The 23,517-nt window shown below is 36.4% G+C and overlaps 1 protein-coding gene across 1 annotated transcript; it reads left to right on the top strand.

Moving 5' to 3' along the window:
• On the top strand, nt 1-17,807 carry KLHL6 (kelch like family member 6). Its single transcript, XM_015816287.1, has 7 exons — nt 1-263; nt 3,201-3,366; nt 9,701-10,150; nt 10,782-11,019; nt 13,456-13,658; nt 14,881-15,094; nt 17,506-17,807. Exons 1-7 carry the CDS (start codon nt 1-3, stop codon nt 17,805-17,807), a joined length of 1,836 nt encoding a protein of 611 aa, XP_015671773.1.
• The last annotated feature ends 5,710 nt before the right edge of the window (nt 17,808-23,517 follow it).

Here is a 23,517-nt window from a genome sequence, read left to right as displayed (position 1 = left end):
ATGGGGGACTTGGTAAAGAAGGACTTGGAGGATCAAACTGTATTGCCTTTGGAAAATGAATGTACCAGGAACATGGGAGAATTTGTGGAAGTTTCTCTGAATGAAAGGGTTAAGTTTAATGACACAGGCTTATCCATGGTCCTACAGAATGGCTTGGAGAATCTCCGTCTGGAAAACTCTCTGACAGACGTTACCCTGTGTGTTGGCAGCATGCATTTTTCATGCCACCGTGTGGTCCTTGCAGCAGCAAGCAATTATTTTAGGTAAGGTAGATATTTAAAATAAGACCTCTTCATTGGATTTTACAAACTCCTATCAACTTAGCAACTAGGATGATAAAACTACATTTCTGAATCCTTGATTTAAATCTACTTGTATTCTGTATGTTTCCCAAAATTTTGTATTTGGGATGGTGCTAGAACGCATTTATAGTGAGTGTTGTATTGTATTTTTGCAACCCAGATCTTTTTGTGTGTGTGCTTTTGAATCAAATTCCTGGTGACTCCTGGTAACTGCCTGGACTAGTTTCTGCAATTTAATTGGCAAGATTTTTCAGAAGTAGTTTGCCATTGCCTCCTTCCTAGGGCTGAAAGAAAGTGATTGATCCAAGTTACCCTGTTGACTGTGCCTAAAATGGGACTAGAACTCATGGTCTCCTGATTTCTGCTCTGATTGATCCCTTTAACCACAACATCAAATTGGCTCAGTATTAGATCTAACAAACAGAGAGAAAAGCCTTTCAGGCTTTCCCAAATTAGATATATACATATATTGTCATTATTATCTCTTTCCTGGTGATGAAATTATCTGTGGAGTTTTTGTTTGTTTATTTTAGGCATAATATAAAATTATTATCAGCATTACTTATACAATTTTATAAGTTTAAAGCCTAGCCTAATAAATATGCAGGCTGAAATCCCTAAATTATAATCACTATCAGGAATAAATTGAGTGACTTTATATTAGATGCTAAAATAATTATTCTTTGTTAATAATGTAGGAGTTTCTAAGTACATTCAATGAAATTCCTCTCAAAAAACTTGCTGGATTCTTTTTCCTTTGTTTTCTTTTTATCTAGAAAAAATAGCTCTGGTGTTATAGAATCATCAAAATTTAAAATGCTTTGGACATCATCTATGTACTCCAATTCCTTGTTCTGTTTAGAGAAAAGCTTCATTTGTGATTAAAAATGTAATATTTTTGACAAAATAAATATGAGAAAGTCTTGGGTCATGTTCAATAAAGTGGCAATAAAATGCAGTGTTAGACTATACAAAGATCTGTAAACTGTAAAACACAGATCTGGGGAAAGACTTATCCAGGACTGCTTGATCTTATAAATAGGCCAGATAACATCCTGGAAAAGGTTCTCATGAAATTCATAGTACAATAAAATAGGTTCCCCTGTTTCAAAATCAATCCATTATAGAGGCAAAATCTTTGAGAGTGGAGATTTTTTGAAATCTATCGTGTAGCATATAATTTGGTTCTTGAAAAGACAAATCTGTATTTACTTAAATATAAATTATTAAAATATATAGGGAGCTGAATCCATATCTGTAATTAATTCAAAAAGTTACAGGTGAACATGGAACTTTTGTTTAGCCATTAATTTATGTAATTAATTATTCCATAATTTTTGTTTAATATAATTATATGCTGGAAAATAAATCATCAGGATCAGTGCCAATCTGACTAATCTTGTAGATCACTTGTTTAAACCACTATCTAATCATTTGGGATTTCATGAAGCAATCCTTCCTTGTTTCTAAAAATATGTTTGTAACCAAAACTTAATACTGTAGGCTTAGCAAAGCCTTTGTTTCAATTGACAGTGCCCAATTTCCAGAGAACAATAACAGAATCCCTGGAATTCTACTTGGAACACTTAAAGGAGGTCTTAAAAGTTTTACTTGCAGTTGGGCAATATGTTATTATTGGTCAATGTACTTCAAATTGGAGTTCCACATAAAATTGAGGTACATTTTTTTGCATTGTTGCAGGAACAAATGCCCCGTTTTTTGAATAAAACATTGAAGTAAGGCCATCAGAGTAGATTTTGTTTTCAGAATTTTTTTTTTCTTCCTAGTGTTTTCCTGCAAGTTCGGTTCCCTTCAGATCATCTATTGGTTGCAATAGGTGAGCCTAAACTTGTGAATTGAAAGAGAGTGACTGGCCCAAAATCACCCAGCCTGCTTTCATTCCTACAGTGAAACTAGAACTCACAGTCTCCTTGCTTTTAGCCTAGTGCCTTAACCACTAGACAAATCTGCATTTGCATTTTGTTTTGCTATTTTGAAGTAATACCTTTCAGTGAAGTTACCAGGATAGAGCATAATTAAATAAAATGCCCAAATAATTAAAATGCTTCACTTCTGTCATCTCATGATCTTGAATTTTCCATCTGTACTTTTTTTTTAATCAAAACCCAAAGCCTTAATTTTATCATGGTTAATTTGAATTGATTTTTCTGGCAAAATTTAACTAATGCCTCAAGTAGACATTTCAGAACCAATGTAGAATGTGAAAGAACAGAATTATCTACATACTGTATAACAAAACACAAATTTTATTTTGATTAATAATGGGCATTGGGCACCAACCTGAAGTAATGTAGTTTCCTGATTATTGACAGAAGTATGGTATTAAATAGTGTAGGGGCCAAAAAATAAATCTGTTTCATACATTTGTTCCTACCCTTTAAAGAAGAGATTGGACAATCATTTGTTTGAAATGGTATAGGGTTTCTTGTTGGAGCAGGGAGTTTGACGAAAAGACCTCCAAGATCCCTTCTTATTCTGTTATTAATATATTGTTTATAAATATAATTATTTTGTCAAACCAAGATGAAAAACCTCCTTACTCTGCTGTTGTAGTGCCCAAGCCTTTGGGAAAAATATTATCAAAATCAAAATAAAATCATCTGTATTGGTATAATTATTAATTTTTTGTTCAATCAAAATAAAAGCACAATCTCTTTGCTCTGAGATATTAATGAACCATTGCTTTGGCATAATATTGGAATATTCGTTTGATCACACTGAAATTAAATTTCCCAATGTTCCGTTGTAATACTGATGTCTTGCTCTGGTATAATAAGTGAAATAATTTAAGTGGCGTTGCATACTTATTTCCAGAACATTTTGTAGACTGACTGGATTTTCTAGATTTACTGAATTGTCTATTTTTTCCCCCTTTAGGGCAATGTTTTGCAATGACTTAAAAGAAAAGTATGAAGAAAAAATAGTTATTAAGGGAGTCGATGCAGAAACAATGCAGATTCTTTTGGACTATACATATACCAGTAAAGTGCTGATTACCAAGGAAAATGTGCAGAAAGTCCTTGAAGCTGCCAGCCTTTTTCAGGTTAGTGAATGTGTGCAATTAATGGAAAATGGTAGGGCCAAAGCACATAATAAGACTAAGCTATGAGTTAATTTTATTTAACTGCTACATTTAAACTGTAGCCAATTAATGGCTGCTTACTATATATTCTTTAAAATATTGCTATAGAGGTAGTCCTTGTTTATTGAGTACAACAGGGATTAACAATGTGGGAAGCAGTTGTTGAATGAAACTGTGACTGTGCTTATGATCTTACTTCAGCTTTCCTTTGCTTTTCAGACCAGGGAAGGTCATAAATGCAAGGACTGGTTGTAATTTACTTCTTTCATCACCATTATAACTGCAAATGGTCACTAAATGAGACAGTCATTAAATGAGGACCACATTACCTATTTTACCTTTTTGCAAATACTGCAAATTATGCTGTTCAACAAAATAACATTTTTGTTCTGTTTTAAGTATTCTAAATGTTGCAATGAAACTACTGATTTAATTGGTTGTTCTATACATTTTAAATATTGCATTTATTTATTTATTTAATTAATTATTTAATGTGTGAGCCACTTAATCTTTGGACTCATGATTTCTTGATGATATAGCATGAATCAAATGTCCATTGTAAAGTTAAAAAATTATATATTGACATAATACACAGTCATATAATAAAAACTGAAACAGTAATAACAAGATACAATAACTTATAACTGATAATGTAATCTAGGACTCATGGCACCCCACAAGAAAGTGGCCACTGAATGTACCTCACCTCTTTTATTGACGAACTACTCACTGAGATAGAAACAGAACCACTGAAAGATAATGTCCCCAATTCCAACCTCTTCGCCATTCTAAGATACTGTGGTTGATGGTATCAAAAGCTGCCAAAAGGCCTAATAGGATCAAGAGGAATGCATGACTTCCATCCAGTTCATATGTTACCCACTAAAATGACCAAGGCACAGGCCTTGAACTGGTAATCCACTTTCTGTATAGTACACTACAGCTGAGTCTCTAACATCTGCTTAAGTATCAAACCCCCCTGGATTGGGAGGAGGGGTCTCTAAAGACAGGGTTTATAACAACAATTTTCAGGATTGCCAGCATCTCTTGAAACAAGGTATTGGTTACCCCCCTCATCCAAACTATCAAACTTATCATGACTGTAGATAGGAACCAGGAAGAGCATGCATCAAGCCCATAAGTGACAAGCTGTCAGATTCCAAAACCAAGAAAGCCTGTAGAGCTACTTATAAGCCATTTCCTTTATTGTTGCTCACCTATAGACAGAATCTTGCCAAGCTAAAGTAAACTACTTGCATCAATAAAGATATACTCTTAGAATTTCTATTTAGAAGCTAACTTGATCCTCTTCCACCCAATCAAACTATCTAAACTTTGCTATCTGTTATACCTCTGGATTGCACTTCCTCATCTTGGAAATTTGGTCTACATTCCATCACACAAGGTCATACTAAAACACATCCTAAACTCTGGGCCATAGACCAAAAAGCATCCTAGATAGCAGTCAAATTATGCCTAGGAAGAGTCACTTTTCTGGCAGATCAGAGCAAATTAGATAGCAAAATGATCACAACTGCTAGGCAGCAGTTCTTCTTAGCGTCTCCCTATAAGTCAAGAGTCCCCATCCCCCAGGCCGTGGCTTACTACTGGACTGTGGCCTATTTGGAACCGGACCGTGCGAAGGGTAGTCTGGCATGCATGCATGCACATGCAGCTCAACTTGCATGAGTGGCAGGCTAGTGTGCATGCACACATGCACACAGCTTAACTTGTGCAAATTGAGTTACACATGCATATGTGTGTGTGCCGGCCCACCGCTTGCACAAGTTGAGCTGTGCATGCATGCATGTCAGCCCATTGCTCATGCGGTCTGATTTCCCTCTTCCCCCTGCTGGACTGCCAAGTCACAAAAGTTGGGATCACCAACTACCCTAAACTTATGATTAATTAATAGGATACTCAGGCTGTTTTCACAAGTAAAGCAAATATATTTATAAATTCATTGAGTTTAGTTGGATTTACTGTCTAGTAACTATGTATAAGATTGTATTTTTAAACTCTTTTTTTTGCATGTCTAACAACCAATTCCAATTTTGGGATATAATGGTGAGATTCTCTGGAAAAAAATCCTTGAAGGTGTCCTGTACAGCTTTCCAGTATCATCCTGTGGCCATAAATTAAGCTAAAGCAAAACAATTTATCCCAGATCACCCAGTGAACTTTTGTGTCTGATGCTGGACTTAAACCTGAAACTTTTAACTCTTAGTCCAACACCTTAACATCACAATCTCTCGCCATATCAGAGAGTAAACACCAAGGACATCTCCTGGGGATGGGGAAAGGAATTGCCTTTTCTTGTGTAGCTCTCAAGCTGTGGAATCTCTCTGAGAAGTTCAGTTTGCAGCCTTGGATCATGCAGGAATCTTCAAAGGGGCCCTCTGTTGATTTGAGTAACTGGGCATATCCATAGTGAGAGAGACATTTCTGTCCTAAGTCCTTTGGGGCTTTAAAGATCAGTACCAATTGTGTGATTTCTATACCTTGCATGGGTCATCAGCTTAACTATTGAATTGTGTATGTGGCATTGCAGTTTCTGGAAGCTTTTCAAGCACATTGAAATGATGTTACAAGTTGCAACCAAAGTATAAATAAATGTTGCTAAGTCTGGATTACTGAGGAAGGGTCACAATAGACTCATTAGCCATAAATGGGTGGACACATTCTCACCATGTCTGCAAATCGAGTGATAGTGGTAGATCAAAAAATATTTCTAAATTATGAAACTGTTCCTTCAGGAGGATGGAGAGAGATGAACCTCTTTATTTGCATATTATGTTCCAATGTATAAGTATGGATAAAAAAAATTGTGGATAATGAGCCTGTGAGTCTATGAATTGGGGGGGGGTATTTCCACAACTCTTGAAAATAACCCCCCAATCCTACCTCCAAATCACCAAAATAGTAAAAAAAAAAAAAATCAGAAATAAGGCTATAGTATCTCCCATCTCAGATTTACCACTTTTGCACTGTATATTTTCTAGCTTCTTTTCACTGTGGAAGAAACAACATGCAGGGGCAGAATAACATATAAGGCCAGAATGCTATAAATTTCTAAGATTGCTAGAAATATTAGGGTGGAATCTGGATGTGAATTGTGCATATGAAAAATGGGGGGATAGGACTGAACTTTGTTCCAAAACAAATGAAACTGTTTATAGATATACTGTATAAACAAATTATCCCTATATTTATTAACTGTGACTACATGAGATAACAGCAGATAACAAGATCACAGGTAACATAGTCTGTTTGCATAATCACATCCAGAACCAACAGTATCTAAATTCCAGTTTCCAGCTTTTTCTTTCCCAATAGCACCTCTGCTTTGTCTGGGACAAATTTCAATTCTTCTCTCTCATCCAACCTATTAAGCTTAGGCGTGTTCAAGGTCACTGATTATTTCAGGGAGTCAGCACAGTACTGAATAGTACAGCTGAATGTTATCAGCATACTGAAAACATACTCCTCTGGAAATAGATTATAAGTGGTAGATGTAAATGTTATAAAGCATAGAAGACAGAATAGAACCCTGTGAGATCATATATCAATGACTTGGGGGGGGGCAAGCATTAGACCCCTCCCCAGCATTAATTTTTGGAGATGCCCTGACAGGAAGTCCATTCTCAGCCAGGGAAACTCATGAGTGATTTTGGGTCAGTCATATTCTCTGATTACAATCTCACAGGCTTGTTTTGAGGAAAATTAGTGGAAAAAGTAATATACTACTATCTGGGAAGGAAGATATAAATTCAAGAGTAAAAAATGAATAAACTCTGTTTTGGCCTTCAACATACAAAGCTAGCAAAATTAAGATGGGAGCAGTGATAGACACTTTGTATCATGGTACATATGAGGGCACCCTTCAGGTAACCAGGGGACACATATAGTATAACATTTTTATGGGAATTGTAAATGAGGTCATAACACAACATGGGCTGATTTTTCTGTTTTGGAGAGCTACTTTGGGAAAGGCATTTACATTTTTACTTGTTTTCAGATGCCAAGCCTCCGTTAGTGGGTCTATTTCAGATTTTTTTTAAACTTCCTACCTCACTATGGGAGAAAGTGTATTAGTAGTTTTTCTTGCAGAATTGAACAGAATACTATCTATAATTCTTGTCTCATTAAGTAATAATCTGGCTAAAATCATTATTATTTGTCTGGGAAAGGCATCTAATGTGATCAATTATGCAACATCAGATGGACTACTGATTAAATAAGCTTCATTGAAAATACTAAGCTAAATATTTCCATACATGTATCTCAAAAAACAGGAAACAAGTGGTTTATACACTAGGTCTGTTAATTTTCAGTTTTTGTAAGCAACTAAATGTGTCAACAGGACATGGTTCAGAACATAAGATTCTCCTGTGAATAATTTTAAAAATCTACATACCCTATTAAACTGTTTCTGGTTTTTCACTTCTCTCTTTTACTTTTAATTACTTTTTAAAACCATGCTGTGCTTTAACTGTAACTAATTTATGTACAGCAACCAATTTTTTTTGAGGTTTCATCAGCTGTTAGAAAGAAACTGATGTATTACGAGGACTTGTTTAACATGTTTTGATGCCTAAAGCATAAGACAAGATGACACTTTTATTATTAAGCAGAATTGAGCAATTGCTTCATGAAACAGAATCTGAGAAAGAGGGGGATATGGAAAATTAGAACAGCTCTGCCCTTAAGGGACCACTGGAGGTAACTGTCCTCTCACCAGTTGTGCTTGCATAAAATCTGGAGAAGCATCATCTTTAGGTCAAACACTTCAAAACTATTTGAACCAGCACTAGACTCATCCTGTGCATACAAGCTTACTACACGGATGGTTGAATCTTACTGTAATACTAGGAAGAAAATAGAATCATTCCTTAAATCTGAAGGTAACCAAAGAGTGTATGATACATACATACAACTTGGTACCTCAATGGAGGACATTTGGCAGAAGGTTTTGAGAAATGGCCAGCAAGCCACCAGTACTATCTTCCGACATTTACACCTGACATGGTTGTATAACTCAGCCTTATGGTCAGACTGATTCCAATGCTGATATCTTTTAAAGTAACTGGATGGATATTTAGAAAGTATTTGCCAGCATGGTCCAGACAGGGTAAAAAAAATTCTTATTGTATAATTTGATAGCTTCAACAATGTATCAAATAGTTGTATTAAACCATGAACTCAGTATAATGTAAACAAATTAATCCGAGTACTAATATTACTTTTGGATCGATTATTTTAATGATAATTAATAAAAGCATACATCCCCAGCAATGTTATTATTAACCATTGCACTAACAATATCAGGTAAGTGGGATTATTATTTTTTCTAACCCCTTATATATGCATTTCAGTAATATTACTAAGGGTTATCAGCAGAATATTTATTTGGAAAATAACTAAAATAAATTACTCCCATTTTCTTAATTTCAGGAGTACAATGGAGAGAGTATATTTTATAGCAACATAATTGTTGCCCTTATTAAACAATTGGGAGTCAAAACCCTTGCTGATCTACTTCTTCTAATTCAGAGGACAGTCAGTAGATCTTAATTTACTTTCAGCACAGTCATTTCTGGGAAATCTTTGTCTGTTGTGGTATTTTACTGAGATTAATTTGCATAAGCATTCATCATAATCTTAATATAAAAGATTAAATGTTTGTTGAAAAGTAGCAATTGCCATTAAATGCAAAACATTAGCTTGCTATTTAGCAGAGTGATATGCAAGTTTAACAGTTTTTGAGGTAATGTATAGTACACCCAGAATCAAAGGCATCCTATCAGTTGATTTAGGGAATAATTGTTGAGAAGACCCTTGTCCTCTAATGCTTGTTCATTAGAACTTGTGAAGTCCTAGGATAAATCTGGTTGGCTATTGCTTTACAAAGAATAATATTTTGGCCTGATCCATCAGCATTTTTCTTACATTCTTAGATTTAGGACTTTGCTTCAGTGGTTCCAGGTGGTTGTGAAAATTTGCCTGGCTGCTGATTATCCTGTTCTCCTTGAACTGTATCAAAATATTGTAAAGGTCAACTGTGAGAAGAAAATGTTTCAGTCATGAATTGCTACCACATAAGTAACATTATCATCAACTGAAACATGCACAAATTTGAACTACTATATGTAACAAGAAACAATGGGCAGAAATTGTAAGATAAGAATTTGGGCACACCAACCAACATTGTTCCTCGTGTTCTTAGGGTTTTTCAAGAGCAGTAAAACAAGACAAGAAAATGGGTCTATATGATATCTTTCTCCTATGCTTTCAGTTTTTGCGCATGGTAGAAGCTTGTTCCAGTTTCCTTAAAGAAGCTTTACACCCAGAAAACTGTGTTGGGATTCTCAGGCTGGCTGATGCTCATTCCCTTGATACATTGAAGCAGCAAGTCGAGAATTATATTGTCCAGAATTTTACACAAGTGGTGAATTATGATGAGGCCTGTGAGTTGCCTGCGGAGATTCTACATAGCATGCTAAAAAGTGATGACCTCTGTGTCACTGAAGAAGCTCAAGTATTTCAGATAGTTATGAAGTGGGTGCGTTACAAAACAGCGGACAGGCTCCCACTCCTCCCATATATCCTTGAGAGTGTGCGTTTACCTCTTCTGGATCCTTGGTATTTTGTAGACACTGTTGAAGCAGATCCACTCATCAGACAATGTCCTGATGTCTTTCCTCTGCTTCAGGAAGCCAGACTGTACCATCTATCAGGAAACGAGGTGAGTAAAAACGTAATAATATTAAAGGAACTACAATACAAAGATTTATCTGTGGTAAGAAAGTTGATTGCTAAATGCAACTTTGATCAATTCCATGGATAATGGCTTCATGGCTTTCAACAACCCTTTTTTGCTCTAAATCAGAGATATATTCATATATTCAAAAGCTCACATAGCTCCTGGCATACAGAAATATTTTTGTGTGAACTTTTGTGGCCCCGCAATTTTATATTTCCCCCTAAAATTATGCAATTGCTGACAATCTGTTATTAAATTGTCATAGGATTTTTTGTTATTATTTATATTTCTACCTGAAAAATCTGTTATTAATTATACTTATGAATGAATTCCTTATCACCCTTTTGGGGTATGATGTGTTTAAAGCCTAGAATAATGATGCCGGTTTAAGGGCTCAGAGCATCTTCAAAAATTGCTTCCAAATTATATTTATTATACATCTTAAATGGGAAATTGTAAGTAAGTTATTGACCTCAGAATCATATGTCACTTCTAGTCCCTACAAACGTGTATCTATGACCTAAATACACATTTATAGGGGGGAAGGTGGTTGTTGGTTGCTATTATTTTTATAATAATAATGATAATACTGGTTAATTTTGTTTTTATTTAGATGATTTCAGGAAGAACAAAGCCAAGAATGCATGAATTCCAGTCTGAGGTTTTTATGATCATAGGTGGTTGCACAAAGGATGAAAAATTTGTATCAGAAGTAACTTGCCTCGATCCTTTGAGACGCAGTCGTTTGGAAGTGGCAAAACTGCCAAACACAGAACAAGAATTAGAAAGTGAGAATAAAAAATGGGTGGAATTTTCTTGTGTTACACTAGGAAATGAAATCTACATATCAGGTAAGGAATAAAATAATTTGTTCTCTCTCCCCTTCTCCTGCCTTTTTTTTTTTTTAAAAAAAGAAGCTAAATGGTGAATTAGCAAGTAAAGCAAACAAACGGATGCAAGCTGAACTCTGATCCACTTCCTAAGGGTAGCATCTCTGGGGAAGCCATCAGAGATTCCAAAGGCTTTACTTCCAGAAGAAACTATGCTGTTTATCATGAGTGTTGCTGACCTATAAGGTGCCTTTATGTAAATATTTTTGCTTCCAGTGTGTCAAGTCATGCCACATGGCAGCTGCAGTTTGCTGGTGCTTCATTCTCCTTACATTCACAGTTGAAGTTGTAACTTGATGGGTTTCTTCCCACCATCTGGTGTCCAGTAATGGGCATTGGGCTGTCACCATTCTCATCATTTGGTACCCCTGTGTCTTGGCACTTTTGTGTAATATATACTGTAACTTACATATTTGCTTGCAGCGGCCCTGCTGCTGAAGCAAGGATGATTTGAAGCAGTTGGGGAAGAGATCTTGCAGCAGCTTTGGTGGCATCACTCTCTATCTCCTTCCTTCCTTCCTTCCTTCCTTCCTTCCTTCCTTCCTTCCTTCCTTCCTTCCTTCCTCCCTCCCTCCCTCCCTCCCTCCCTCCCTCCCTCCGTCCCCCCCTTTGCTACAGCTCCTATTCAGACCCCACATTTATTCAGGTTTATAAAAATGTGAGTTGAAGAGTGCTTAGCAAAAAGGAGTCTTATTGGATGTCCTGTGTCTATGGGGTATAGCTGTTGCCTTCCCTGCCTTTATTATGTTTATGCCTAAGAAAGAAAGAAATTAAGATAGCAGGGCTGTGCAGAGCTTTGAATTTGATCTCCAAAATGTGTTTAGCACAGGCAAGAGTGCAAATGTTTTATCTGGCTACTTTTATTTTGAAGTACACAGTAGCCCCATCTGGATTCCCATTAGTCCTATGTATGTTTTGGAAATGAGATCCAAAACATTATATAGCATGAATAGATAAACTTATAAGTGCAAATATAAATAGCATGAAACAAATCTTTTGCTTCTTATGCAGGGTAGATTGTTGAGGGTATAGCCATGGATGGAGAACCTGTGGGTTCTTATGATTTCGTAGTCCCATTTTTTGTGAAGTTTGAGTGCAAAATAGATGCATCTATTTAGCTTCTTAAACCTCCCAGATCGTCTCCCAGATCAAAAAATAAGAACCAATATTGTGTCCTCACTGGTGATGTCACTTCTATGCCACTTCTGCACCTTTAAGATGCTGGAAGAATATTTATGTAGGGTCACAAAGTGTGTCTATTTCTAAGTGCAGGCATGTAAAGAATATGACAAACTGACAAACTTTTATAGGACCTTTTAGTTACACTCTTAACAATGGAAAATACTTTTTGGTATTTTATCTAAGATGGCGGCACCTGGATCGGCTGCGACTGCATTGGCTCTTGAAGGTGAAAAGTTTTTGGAGGGATATAAGGGATATAGGCCACATGATCGGGAAGGTTTTAATATGTTTGAGCAACGTAGTGGGACTAAGCTAACATACGATCAACAATCCTTGCTGGTATGGCGAGTTTCTAGTTGTTTCGGAACGGTTGGTGGGACCGTTAAAAGTTGTTTGCACTGTTTGAAATTGTTCTGCCGGCAGCAAGATCTGACTGCTGGCACAGCGACGGATTCTATTGCAAATCAGAGCTGTTTCCAAAGGAGGCAGAGGAGGAGTGGTCCTGGGGTTATGGAGCGTAGGAACTGGATGAGGCTGTTGGCAGGCCCAGAGGAAGTGAGAGAGGCTTTTGGAGCAGTTGGAGGCAGAGACAGAATGCTCCAGGGGTGAAAAGGAATGAAGTCTCTTTAAGGAAAAGGTGGAAGAGACAGGATCAGAAAAAGGAAAGGAGGTGAGGTTGTCCTGCAGGAATACAAGCTAATTTGAGGGCTAATCCACCTGGAGCTCCATTTCCATCTGTCCTGATTGCCATCATTCTCTCCCTAGAGATTAAAATGGCCATTCTGAAACTTGAGCTGGCCACGAACAAGGAGTGTATATTGGAGCCCTTTAGAGCTGTATGCAATGAAATTTCATTTTTATGTATGCCAATTGGTGTACATTCAAAGTGACAATAAAGTTGTTGTTGTTGTTATTATTATTATTAAACTAAATAGATAAAGAAGTCTTCGGTTTTTCAAGTATGTCATTATTGATGCATTCCAGTTATAAACATAATGATGTATTTAAATTCTGTGAATAAAAAATGTGTCAGAGCTTTTTGAGATTAGTTCTGTTTATCTCTTAAGCAATAAGGACTAAAATCTTAGTAAACAAAAAAAATAGACAACAGCATAAATAGACAAGAGCCTAATGAGAGCATATGAACAAAAACCGTTGTTGAGAATATGTTCTGGATCTTTGAAAAAAGTGGAATTTGATTTTTATTTTCTGCAGGAGGAAAAGAAACACAGCATGAAGTCTGGAGGTATAATTCGTCCATCAACAAATGGATCCAAATTGAATATTTGAATGTTGGAAGATGGAGGCACAAAATGGCTGTTTTGGGTGGCAAAGTGTATGTGCTTGGTGGTTTTGATGGTGTACAAAGACTTAACAGTGTGGAGATTTATGATTCCTTTCACAACTGTTGGTCTGAGGTAGAGTATAGCTGTACTTTCAATATTAGTGAAACAGAAAACAGGACCAAAATAACACAATGTTGCTATTTAATGTAAGTGAACAGGCAGATAGTGTTTTCACACACACCAGAAATGTTTTTTAAAGTCTGCATTTATAATACAGTGTAGAACTAGCCAGCAGATGCACTGAGTATTAAAATAACTTTATTCTGTGCTTCATTATCAGCTGTGCAGTATGAATGTAGTTTATACAAGAGAGACATGCAGAACTTAGCACATCTGTTTTTCACGCCCCATGTAACAGCTCTTGCAGGTGAAAATCTTCAAAGCAGATCAGAAATCCCAGGCTGTTTTTAGATGCAGCCTACATAGAGGGTGTACAAGTCGGAGCAAAGCAGTGCTCAAAGACAGTGCTGTAATGTTGTACCATTACTCTCAATTCCTGTTTCCCACTTTTACATTAGTATGAATTCATGAAACTGAGAATGCAAAAATAGCAGTGTGTGTATTTTACTTCATTTGTCAATTTTTATGGGTCTAAATTAAAACAGAAAGATGTATACGTTTAGCTATATATTTCCTAAGAAACTCATTTTCCATTTATAAGCAAAAACTTTCTATTCTTTTTTTTCAAAGTAGCATTTCCATTCTATATAAGAAATATTTTCTAGACTTCTATGTTAGATTCCTCCTATGCACATGCATGTTTATTTACCTATTGTGCTTTGCAATATAATTAACTTCTGCAGAATTAGTCCAACTCTGTTGAAAAATAACAATTCTTGTTATTCTAGCTATTATAATAATGTTGGTACACTATTGGTAATGTACTTTATTTTACTCCTGTTGAAAAAAAATGGGTTCCGGAATGATGATTAGCCCAAAGCACCCAAAGTCATTCCATTGGCAAGTACAGACTTGAATCTCTTATTCCACAGATTCATATCTATGCTTCTTCCTTCTTTCTTTCAAACATAACTGTGTTGTTAACTTTTGACTCCTTATCCCATAAACACTGCAGCAAGTTTTGCATTATTTTTTCTGACTCACGAAGATTTTGAAGCCACTTTTCATTCTTTTTCTATTATTGTAATATTTTTCTTCCTAATCAACTAGTATCTTTTAACTTTGGACTTCAACTTAATTGTATAATCTATTTCCCTAATATAATAAGACACATAAAATCAAAATTAATTTTAACACATTCCTAAATTACTTTATTTGTTTGATTTTAATAAAGGCAACTCCTCTCATGATCAGCGTGAGCTCATTTGGAGCAGCCAGTTACAAAAAGAAACTCTATGTGATTGGAGGAGGACCCAATGGAAAGTTGGCTACTGACAACATACAATGTTATGATCCAACAACAAACAACTGGTGCTTAAAAACACCTATGCCTGTTGAAGCAAAGTGTATCAATGCTACAACTTTTCATGACCACATCTATGTTGTGGGTAGGTTTAATATCTGCTTGAACATGTTTAAATAATTTTGCATGTTTTCATTAACTCAGAACTCTTTTTATAATTATACTTATTTTCATTTACTGCACAAATACCACATAAGGATGTAGAAATATGACTTGTGATACTCTATTTTAATTAGATCATGTGGATACTTCTAGAGACATAGAGTGCATTTTAGTGTTAGCTAACATACAATAGTAAAGTTACTACTAATGATACACTATTAATTAGAATAGAATGAATATATTGGTATTACTGAAATCATTTAAAAGTAATGTAATAGTATGATGCTTGCTTATATATGTATACAGTGAATGTCCAGCATAAGTGTGTGTGTGTGTGTGTGTGTGTGTGTGTGTATTGGTGTGCATACATACATACATAAATGCCAATGCTTTTAGATGAACTTTTGAATGTAAGAGAATATTTTGCTTTCTTTTCAGTGAGTCTGACATATATGTATCTCCTCTCACTTCATATATACAAACCAAGATTCTTTGACAATAATTTCATACACATTTTCACTAAGTCACAGACAAGGGCATAATTGATGTACAATCTAGTAGGATGTGCCAAAAAAGTTGTTGTGTATTTAATATACTTTCAGATATCATTTTGATTTGAATAGATCAAATCAAAACAATTTTCAGTGGTTAAATAACTTGTACAAAAGATAACAAGGAGTTTTTGTATTCTATCTTATACCAGGAGGTAGGTAGGAAGTTAAGCAATAGACATTCTGGAATCAGTATGCATTGTAATCATAAATGGTGTAGTGTTACCTGTGTGCTTATGGTCACTTACTTACTGACTGTTGAGACACATTGATCTGGTAAGTCCCTTTTGTCTATGGAGATTCTCAATCATCCAGATCACAGTTATCCCAAAGATGCTTTTCCACGAGGCAACTGGACTTTCTTGTTTTTTTTCTTTGAAGACATTTCACTTCTCATCCAAGAAGCTTTTTAGCTCTGACTGGATGATGGAGAATGAAAGGATTTATCCAAGGAGTATAAATCCTTCCATTCCCCACCATCCAGTCAGAGCTGAAGAAGCTTCTTGGATGAGAACAAAATGTCTTCCCAAAAAAAAAGAAAGTCCAGTTGCCTTGTGGAAAAGCACCTTTGGGGTAAGTCCCTTTTGTTTTCTGCCTGGATTTTCCAGATCAGAGTGTCTAGAGAAGACAAGACACACATCCCTGGTCATCAACAGCCAGGAAATACTTAGGAACAAAAACACAAATCAGTTTCAATGTAACACTGAAGCATTTCAGCTTCTTAGGAATACATGGAGGCCCAATGAATTTAAAACAGCAGTAAAACTGTATTGATTATTATGTACATTTGCGCTCTCGCTCTCTCTCTCTCTCTCTCTCTCTCTCTCTCTCTCTCTCTCTCTCTCTCTCTCTCTCTCTCTCACACACACACACACACACACACACACACACACACACGCCTAAGCTGCCAGGCATTAGTTAGAGGGACTTAGGCCCATGTCTGCATTCAGGAGGACTCAAACAGTTGGACGGCTTCAGCACTTTTTTTTATCCCCCCCAGATCCTTGCTTTGTTAATTCACAAGTCCCAGCAGCTACATTTGCTTGTTGATTTACAAGTCTTTGCTTCAGATAACATTTCTTCTTTGATTTCATAATGATTTGTTCCAGTGGTGGGATTCAGCCGGTTCGTACCATTTCAGCAGAACCGGTAGCTATTTTTTTGTTGCTCAGGCCCAGAACGGACTTCCGGAAGCGGCATCTACACAGAGAACTGGCTGTTCACATATTTGAATCCCACCACTGATTTGTTCTGTCTTTTCTACCTCCCTGGGAAGGATCTTTGAGACAAGATTCCTGGCTTTTGTCTTCTTGGCTTACTTTAGATTATGGCATCTTCAGCCTAAATCTCATAGTAGAGTAATTTTTGGTTGTCCATTTTTTCACAACATTGTGTGTGGGGAGAAGAAACTTGACTCTGACACAATATTGTGTGTGGGGAGAAGAAACTTGACTCTGACATAAATACTGTACATTGCTCTGAAGCATAGTGCAATCATGCCTGAATTTAATGGGCCAGTTGGGGAAACAGAATTCCATTACTCCCAAATATCCATTAAACCACAAATTACATCATTTGCAATGGTTTACATAGGTTGCAAAATGATATCATTTCATAAATGATGAAAATCATCATACATACCATAAAAAAAAATTAACTGCCTTATGTAGATTGTCTGCTTCAGATGCAGTGGTCTTGTCTATTATTTTGGGGGGTATATCTGGAGACAAATTTGGTCTGCTGCATCCAAAGTCGATTAATGGGAGTCTGTTAAATTGAGATTTCACTTTATGCATTACCAGTCACTTGTTAAAAAGAATAATTTTCTATCTTCCCTTTCCAGGTGGGGCAATGAAAGCACTCTATTCTTACAGCCCACTCAAAGATATATGGTGCCTTGTGACTCAGTTAAATCATGAATGTGCTAGTTGTGGGATTGCTCCTTGCAACAACAAACTGTTCATTACTGGAGGACGGGATGAGAAGAATGATGTCATTGCCACAGTGCTGTGTTGGGATGCTGAGATCCAGAAATTGACTGAGGAGTGCATCCTCCCTCGTGGGGTCTCGCATCATGGGAGTGTCACCCTGAGGAAATCATATACATACATCCGTAAGGTAGTGCCTGGAGCAATCTCAGTTTAACTTTGAAGGAAGATTCAAGATAAATGAAGAATAAGTGCTCGTGAAATACCTAATTTTCCCAAAAGTTATAGAGTCTATTGGGATGGAACAATCATGCTGGTGTAGTATATTTGATCAGTTTCCTTCTATGCATGCTAAATTGTCAACATAATGACTAGGTATGGGAAAGACATATGCATCGGGGTATGAATACATTTATACTCCCCAAAGTGATTTATGAACCACAATAATACTGTGTCTTGGTTATCACATTTCTCTGATTTTGCAGTGCACTCTTCTGGTTTAAAAAGAATGTGCTTTATAGAATAATATGTGCAAAGGGAAACATTGCATATAAAAAGAGAGATGCTGGGTACCCTGATGCCTCTAGACACCAATGCACTCATAGATGAAAATGAAGGAAAAAGGGGAAAACTAACATACTGCAAATTAGTCCCAACAGGCATTCTTAGAGGATAAAATGGGGGATGGCTGGACCTAGATGGCAATTAATTTGTGAGATTGCGATTAACACCATCCACTATATCCATGGCCATATCTGACCTCAGTAAATCCCAGGTTATGAAACAAAGCACCCCTTAAGCTTTTCTGCTGATATTGACACTTGAGCTGAACTGACTAATTGTGTCTCTCACCAGAAATTGGCAGATATCTGCAATTCAAGTCAAAACCATAAGAGATCCCCTCAGGATGTGGAAACCTTTACACGCAGAGAGCTGGAGACTGGCCAAAGATGGTAGCCCATTAAACTTTCCTTTCAGGGTAAACAAAAGATCCCTTCCAGGAAAAACGAGATAGAGAGTAAGAACTTAATTTTTATGACTAGGCAAAAATTAACCTAGACAACACATTGTTTATTAAGCACAAATAAATTGTAATGATAGAAAACCAATAAAATCCTTTTTTTTAAAAAATCCCTTCCTCTGTGTAATTGACATCTCCAGCCACAATGTTAATTAAGCTGGAAGCCAGTTGATATGGTAGATGCCTGGATCCTCCTCCCTCACAAGCTCAGCAAGGGGTTAACTACTGAGCACTCCCTTTTAGCTATCCAGCTAATTGCAATTTCCAATAATTCCTAGAGGGCAGGCCCTGTCCCTGGGAAGAGCAAAGGAAAGGTTTCTCTATAAAGGTAACCACCTCAAACCTGTAAGTTCATACCCTACCTTTTGATTGCTGTACTGCACATTGAGCTGTCGAAATAAACTCTGCCTCTGCTCCAAGTAACTTGCCCTGTGTGTTCTAGGACCCAGCCTAGATTTGAACTCAGAACTTTCTACTAACACAACACTAGTGGAGAGCATATATAAAGGCCATATATTACATTCATTACAAAGAAAGATAACCTGGATGAGTCCCCTGTCCTCCACCAATACAGTATAGATAGCAACAAATAAATAAATGCAGGCAAAAGTCTTGTGCAATGCCCAGTTTCCCTACTTGTTACCTAAGGTTGCAAACTCCGGTTCAAATTCTCCTGCACTTTGAAATATGCGAACAGAGCCTGCTTTTATATGTATGTGCATATATCTCCTAGAATCTCCCCCAAAGAATAGCTAATAAATTAATTTCATGGGACTCTTTCGTGCCATCACAAATACATTATGCTTGTACCCCAGGCCCTGCACTGTCTTCCTACCAGTGCAATTCAAATGCTGTTTTTGACTTTTAAAGCCCTAGGCAGCTTAGTAGAGGGATACTTCAATCAATCAATCAATCAATCAATCAATCAATCAATCAATCAGAATAGAGCTGGAAGGGACCTTAGAGGTCTTCCAGTCCAGGCCCCTGCTCAAGCAGGAGTCCCTATACCATTTCAGACAGGTGGCTGTCCAGTCTTTTCTTAAAAATCTCCAGTGATGAAGCATCCACAACTTCTGATGGCAAGCTCTTCTGACAGCAAACTTGGGGGACCACTTTGCCTAGCTGGTTTCAACAGCCTGACTTATATGTCCTAACAGAATCTACTTATAGGCAACTTCCCCGTGATGAGGGGGGTGGGTTGGGGATCACAAGCACTGTTTTTCTGTTGCTATGTCTGTTCATGGAACAGTCTCCTTCCAGAAATTCAGTCGGTCCCCACATGGTTGGCTTTTCATAATTTACCAAAAATCAAGTTGTTTCAGAGAGGGACATGAATTGATGCCATTGATTGGGAGTTAGTTTATTTTTGTAGTTATACTATGAATATTTTATTATATTTTTATGGATCTATTGTAATATTGTGAAGACACTCTTTTGATTATAATAAATATAAGTCAAACAAACAAAAGAAATCATGTGAAATTTACCTGGAATGCCCTTCTAGTGGACAAAGCTGAACTCTGTGAGTTGTGATTCCCAACTTTGGATATTGGTTTTAATTATTGTTTTGTCAGCTGCACTAATTTTTTTTGTTGAAAGATGTGATGATATTTCAAATAAATTGATGTTAATAATTGCCACTTTAAGATGTTCCCGTCATTTGGTAATAGCGTAAAATTTAAATATCTTTTTAAGATTAAAAGAAATTAAATGAACATACTTGCTTCTTCATCAGAAGATCAAAGAATAGAAGAACAGAAAGAATAAATGAAAAGGGGGCCGTGATAAAGCCTTGCCAATTTATGATAGGCATGATATTGCCTCACTGTTTTACATCATAATCCCATCCGGAGCATACCATGATATTTCCCCCCCCCCCCCGACATTAAGGGCACTTTCAGACAACCAGCTTTTCCATTACTCAACTGGGCTTCCTGGGATGTTCTAGTTATAGATTACCAAGTTGCCACTGGAATAGTATCCATATTTCTTTGTGAAACTACAGCTTTCCTAGAGAATGAACAGCCAGTTCTATCCCATCACCTTTATGGGATGCCTGCTTCAGGAGAAGACTGCATTATATTTTGTTGTAATGTTTATATGCATTGCTTTTAAACACAGTGGCTTTTATTATGATGGTTTAACTTAAGATTTTAATTTTGAATTTTTAATTCTTATCTTGTAAATTGCTCTGGGCTTTCTTGGAAGCAAAAAAGTTATAGAAATGAAGTAAAATAAACCAAATTAAAAGTTGCTGCAATATAAAAGGGAGCTGTGTCCTTTTAATCTAGTACCATTTTCCCTTCTGGCAATGATTTTCTTGAGACACTATCAGAGAAAGACTATGATAAATCTAGACAAAATATTAATATGCACAGATGTCATAAATACCATAAACATACATTCTGCACTATCAAAGTGGCCTTCCCATTCATCACTACTTATTACTTTTTCATTTGCAATTTCTATGGAAAGCTTGTGATCTTTATTCCATTTACCTGGATTGATGAAACTTTATTTTTATTCATTGGTAGCATAAGCAGGATAGGATCTTATTTTCCTATCTCCCCCCTCATTAAACCAAAGAAAATGTATTGATAAATTGTTTATATCTGCTGCTCCTTTTGTCTTCACATACAAGATCATTTTCTTTTTGTTTTTGCACATTTACATGAAGCCCAATAGGTGGCACTATTATACTATTTTAGGTCAAATTTTGCTTTCCAGGAAGAAACATACAAAACAATCCCTTGAATAATAACAAAAATATAAAAAATAGTATTGCAACATCATTTCCAGGAAATATATTACAATTTCAACAAAATTATGCTAAATAACATGGCTCAAAATGTAATTACATTATGCAAGAGCTCTCTTTTTGTCTCTCAACAATTGAGGCCCCTTTTCTTTTTGTCCAACTTACATTTTGTCAGAGATAATTGCAGTTTTCTGAAAAATATATAATTTTACTAAAAAAAAAATTAAGCACAAGAGCAATACAAACTAAAATAGAGTAAAAAAGAAAAAAAGGAAAAAGCTAAAAGTGCAAAAAAGAAAAGAGTAACAGAAAAATAGAAAAGAAAGAAAAAAGATATAAAGTGGGTTCTGCTTCTTTACAGTAGTTTAAGTTTTGTACAGTTATAAATTGACGTTTCTAAAGTTACACCATGCCAGCCTTCTTTCTATAATCCATCCTATCTAATCATCAAAGCCATAAATCCTGTTTTTTCTTTTTTTAAACAAAAAATGCATAAGGTGTCTCTAGTCCTCAGTAAACTCTTGTCCTGATGGCAGAGAGGGCCGACTGTGGATCCCATCAGTTAAAGAATTCTGACTGTTTGGATCCAGAAGAAAAGCCTTCTCTGGCATGGCTCCCACTCTATGGAACATCCTAACCACACACACCACTATCCCAGGTAAGATCTGCCCCCACCCTCCTATCCTTCCACAAGAGCCTGAAGGCCTGGCTCTGCCAATTGGGACCCAATTGGGGAGTCCCACGCTGGAGGTGGCTACTAGATTGATAGCAAATACTACCTCCCTTCGCTCTGCATTCCCTACTTCCCTCTGTCCATCTTTTAATATTACTATATTTTCATTGCTTATTTCATTGTTTCATTATTTTGCTACTATTATGTTTACATTTCTTTTCATTTCTTTGTTTTTACTGTTGTAAGCCACCTATTGTAGCCCCATGGCGAGAAAGGCGACAAAAAAATTAAACAAACAAACAAATGTAAATATTGTCTTTTCTTTAATCAAAAATAAATTTGGCATTTTCAATGAGTTCTGTTATCTTCACCTACATTGTAGGTATAAAAGTAATGATCAATGATTATTTTTCTAGCTGTTTATCCATCAGTTCCAAAAGAATATTTTTTGTTTCAGTTGAATGTTAATATTTAAAATCCTCTGAATCAGTTGTACTGACTTAAGCCTAACATTTTCTATTTTTTTTTGCACAATCACCAAATATAATAAAATAACCATTCTTGTTCTTCACATTTCCAAAATAAATTTGAAGAACCTGTGGGAAGTCAGCCCCCAGAGAAGGAAATATTAAAAGGGCAAAAAATATATTTCCTCAAAGGATCTTAAAGAGGCAGAAAAGCATGCCCAGTTTTCTTAATAGCCCCAAGTCTCCCTCCCCCAAGCAGAAACCAGCTCTGTAGAAATGCAGATGTAAATAATCCAGGAAGGTTGGAAGCCCCCAGCTAGAAGATTAAGAAGACAAAGACACCTAAAATCTACATACCCCACCCAAACTCTAAGACAGGACATAATAGGATTAACCCACAGATGCCAAAGGGACACAGGTCAAAATACACGACACAGGAAAAACAAAGCCACAAACAGGAACAAGAAACAACCTCAAGAGCCCCAGAGGGTATAAAAACCCACTCCCTACATGTGCTTTCTCTTTTCTTCCAGAGCCATCTTTCTGTCTGGCTCTCCTCTTCAATAAACTACAACCTTCTTTCTAAAGCAGTCGCCATGTTGTTTATTCCTGGCTTGGACTGAACCAAACCTTCCTTCAACAAACCTTTGAGGGGTCTTTGGTGCTCTCTGAGCTTGATTGTTTTCTTGCAGACATTTCATTATCCAAACTAGGTAACATCATCAATGCTAGTGCTAGAAGAACCTTTGTACATACTAGGTATTTTTTTTGGTGTCATAAAACAATGATATATCATTTTATAAAAGTTTAAGATTATAGCACAGTGGAATATAGTCCTTTCAATCACATATTTTCACTTTGTTCCAACTGTTCATTATAATTGTTATCATTTCTTAAAAAGTTCTATTTCAAATTTCAATCTACCGTATATACTCGAGTATAAGCCGAGTTTTTCAGCCCATTTTTGGGGCTGAAAAATGCCCCCCTCGGCTTATACTCGAGTCAGCG

Source organism: Protobothrops mucrosquamatus, unplaced genomic scaffold (assembly GCF_001527695.2).
Source record: "Protobothrops mucrosquamatus isolate PMUCROS unplaced genomic scaffold, P.Mucros_1.0 scaffold419, whole genome shotgun sequence".
Lineage (NCBI taxonomy): Eukaryota > Metazoa > Chordata > Lepidosauria > Squamata > Viperidae > Protobothrops > Protobothrops mucrosquamatus.
The sequence above is the reverse complement of the archived record's forward strand: the minus strand, read 5'-3'. Positions and strand labels throughout refer to the sequence as shown.

What these genes read in the sequence shown, in the direction of transcription:
- KLHL6 (XM_015816287.1), top strand. Translation starts at nt 1, where the DNA reads ATGGGGGACTTGGTAAAGAAGGACTTGGAGGATCAAACTGTATTGCCT. An exon ending in AAATGAAATCTACATATCAG is followed by an intron (nt 11,020 to 13,455) that starts GTAAGGAATAAA and finishes TATTTTCTGCAG; the next exon opens with GAGGAAAAGAAACACAGCAT. An exon ending in TTCACAACTGTTGGTCTGAG is followed by an intron (nt 13,659 to 14,880) that starts GTAGAGTATAGC and finishes ATTTTAATAAAG; the next exon opens with GCAACTCCTCTCATGATCAG.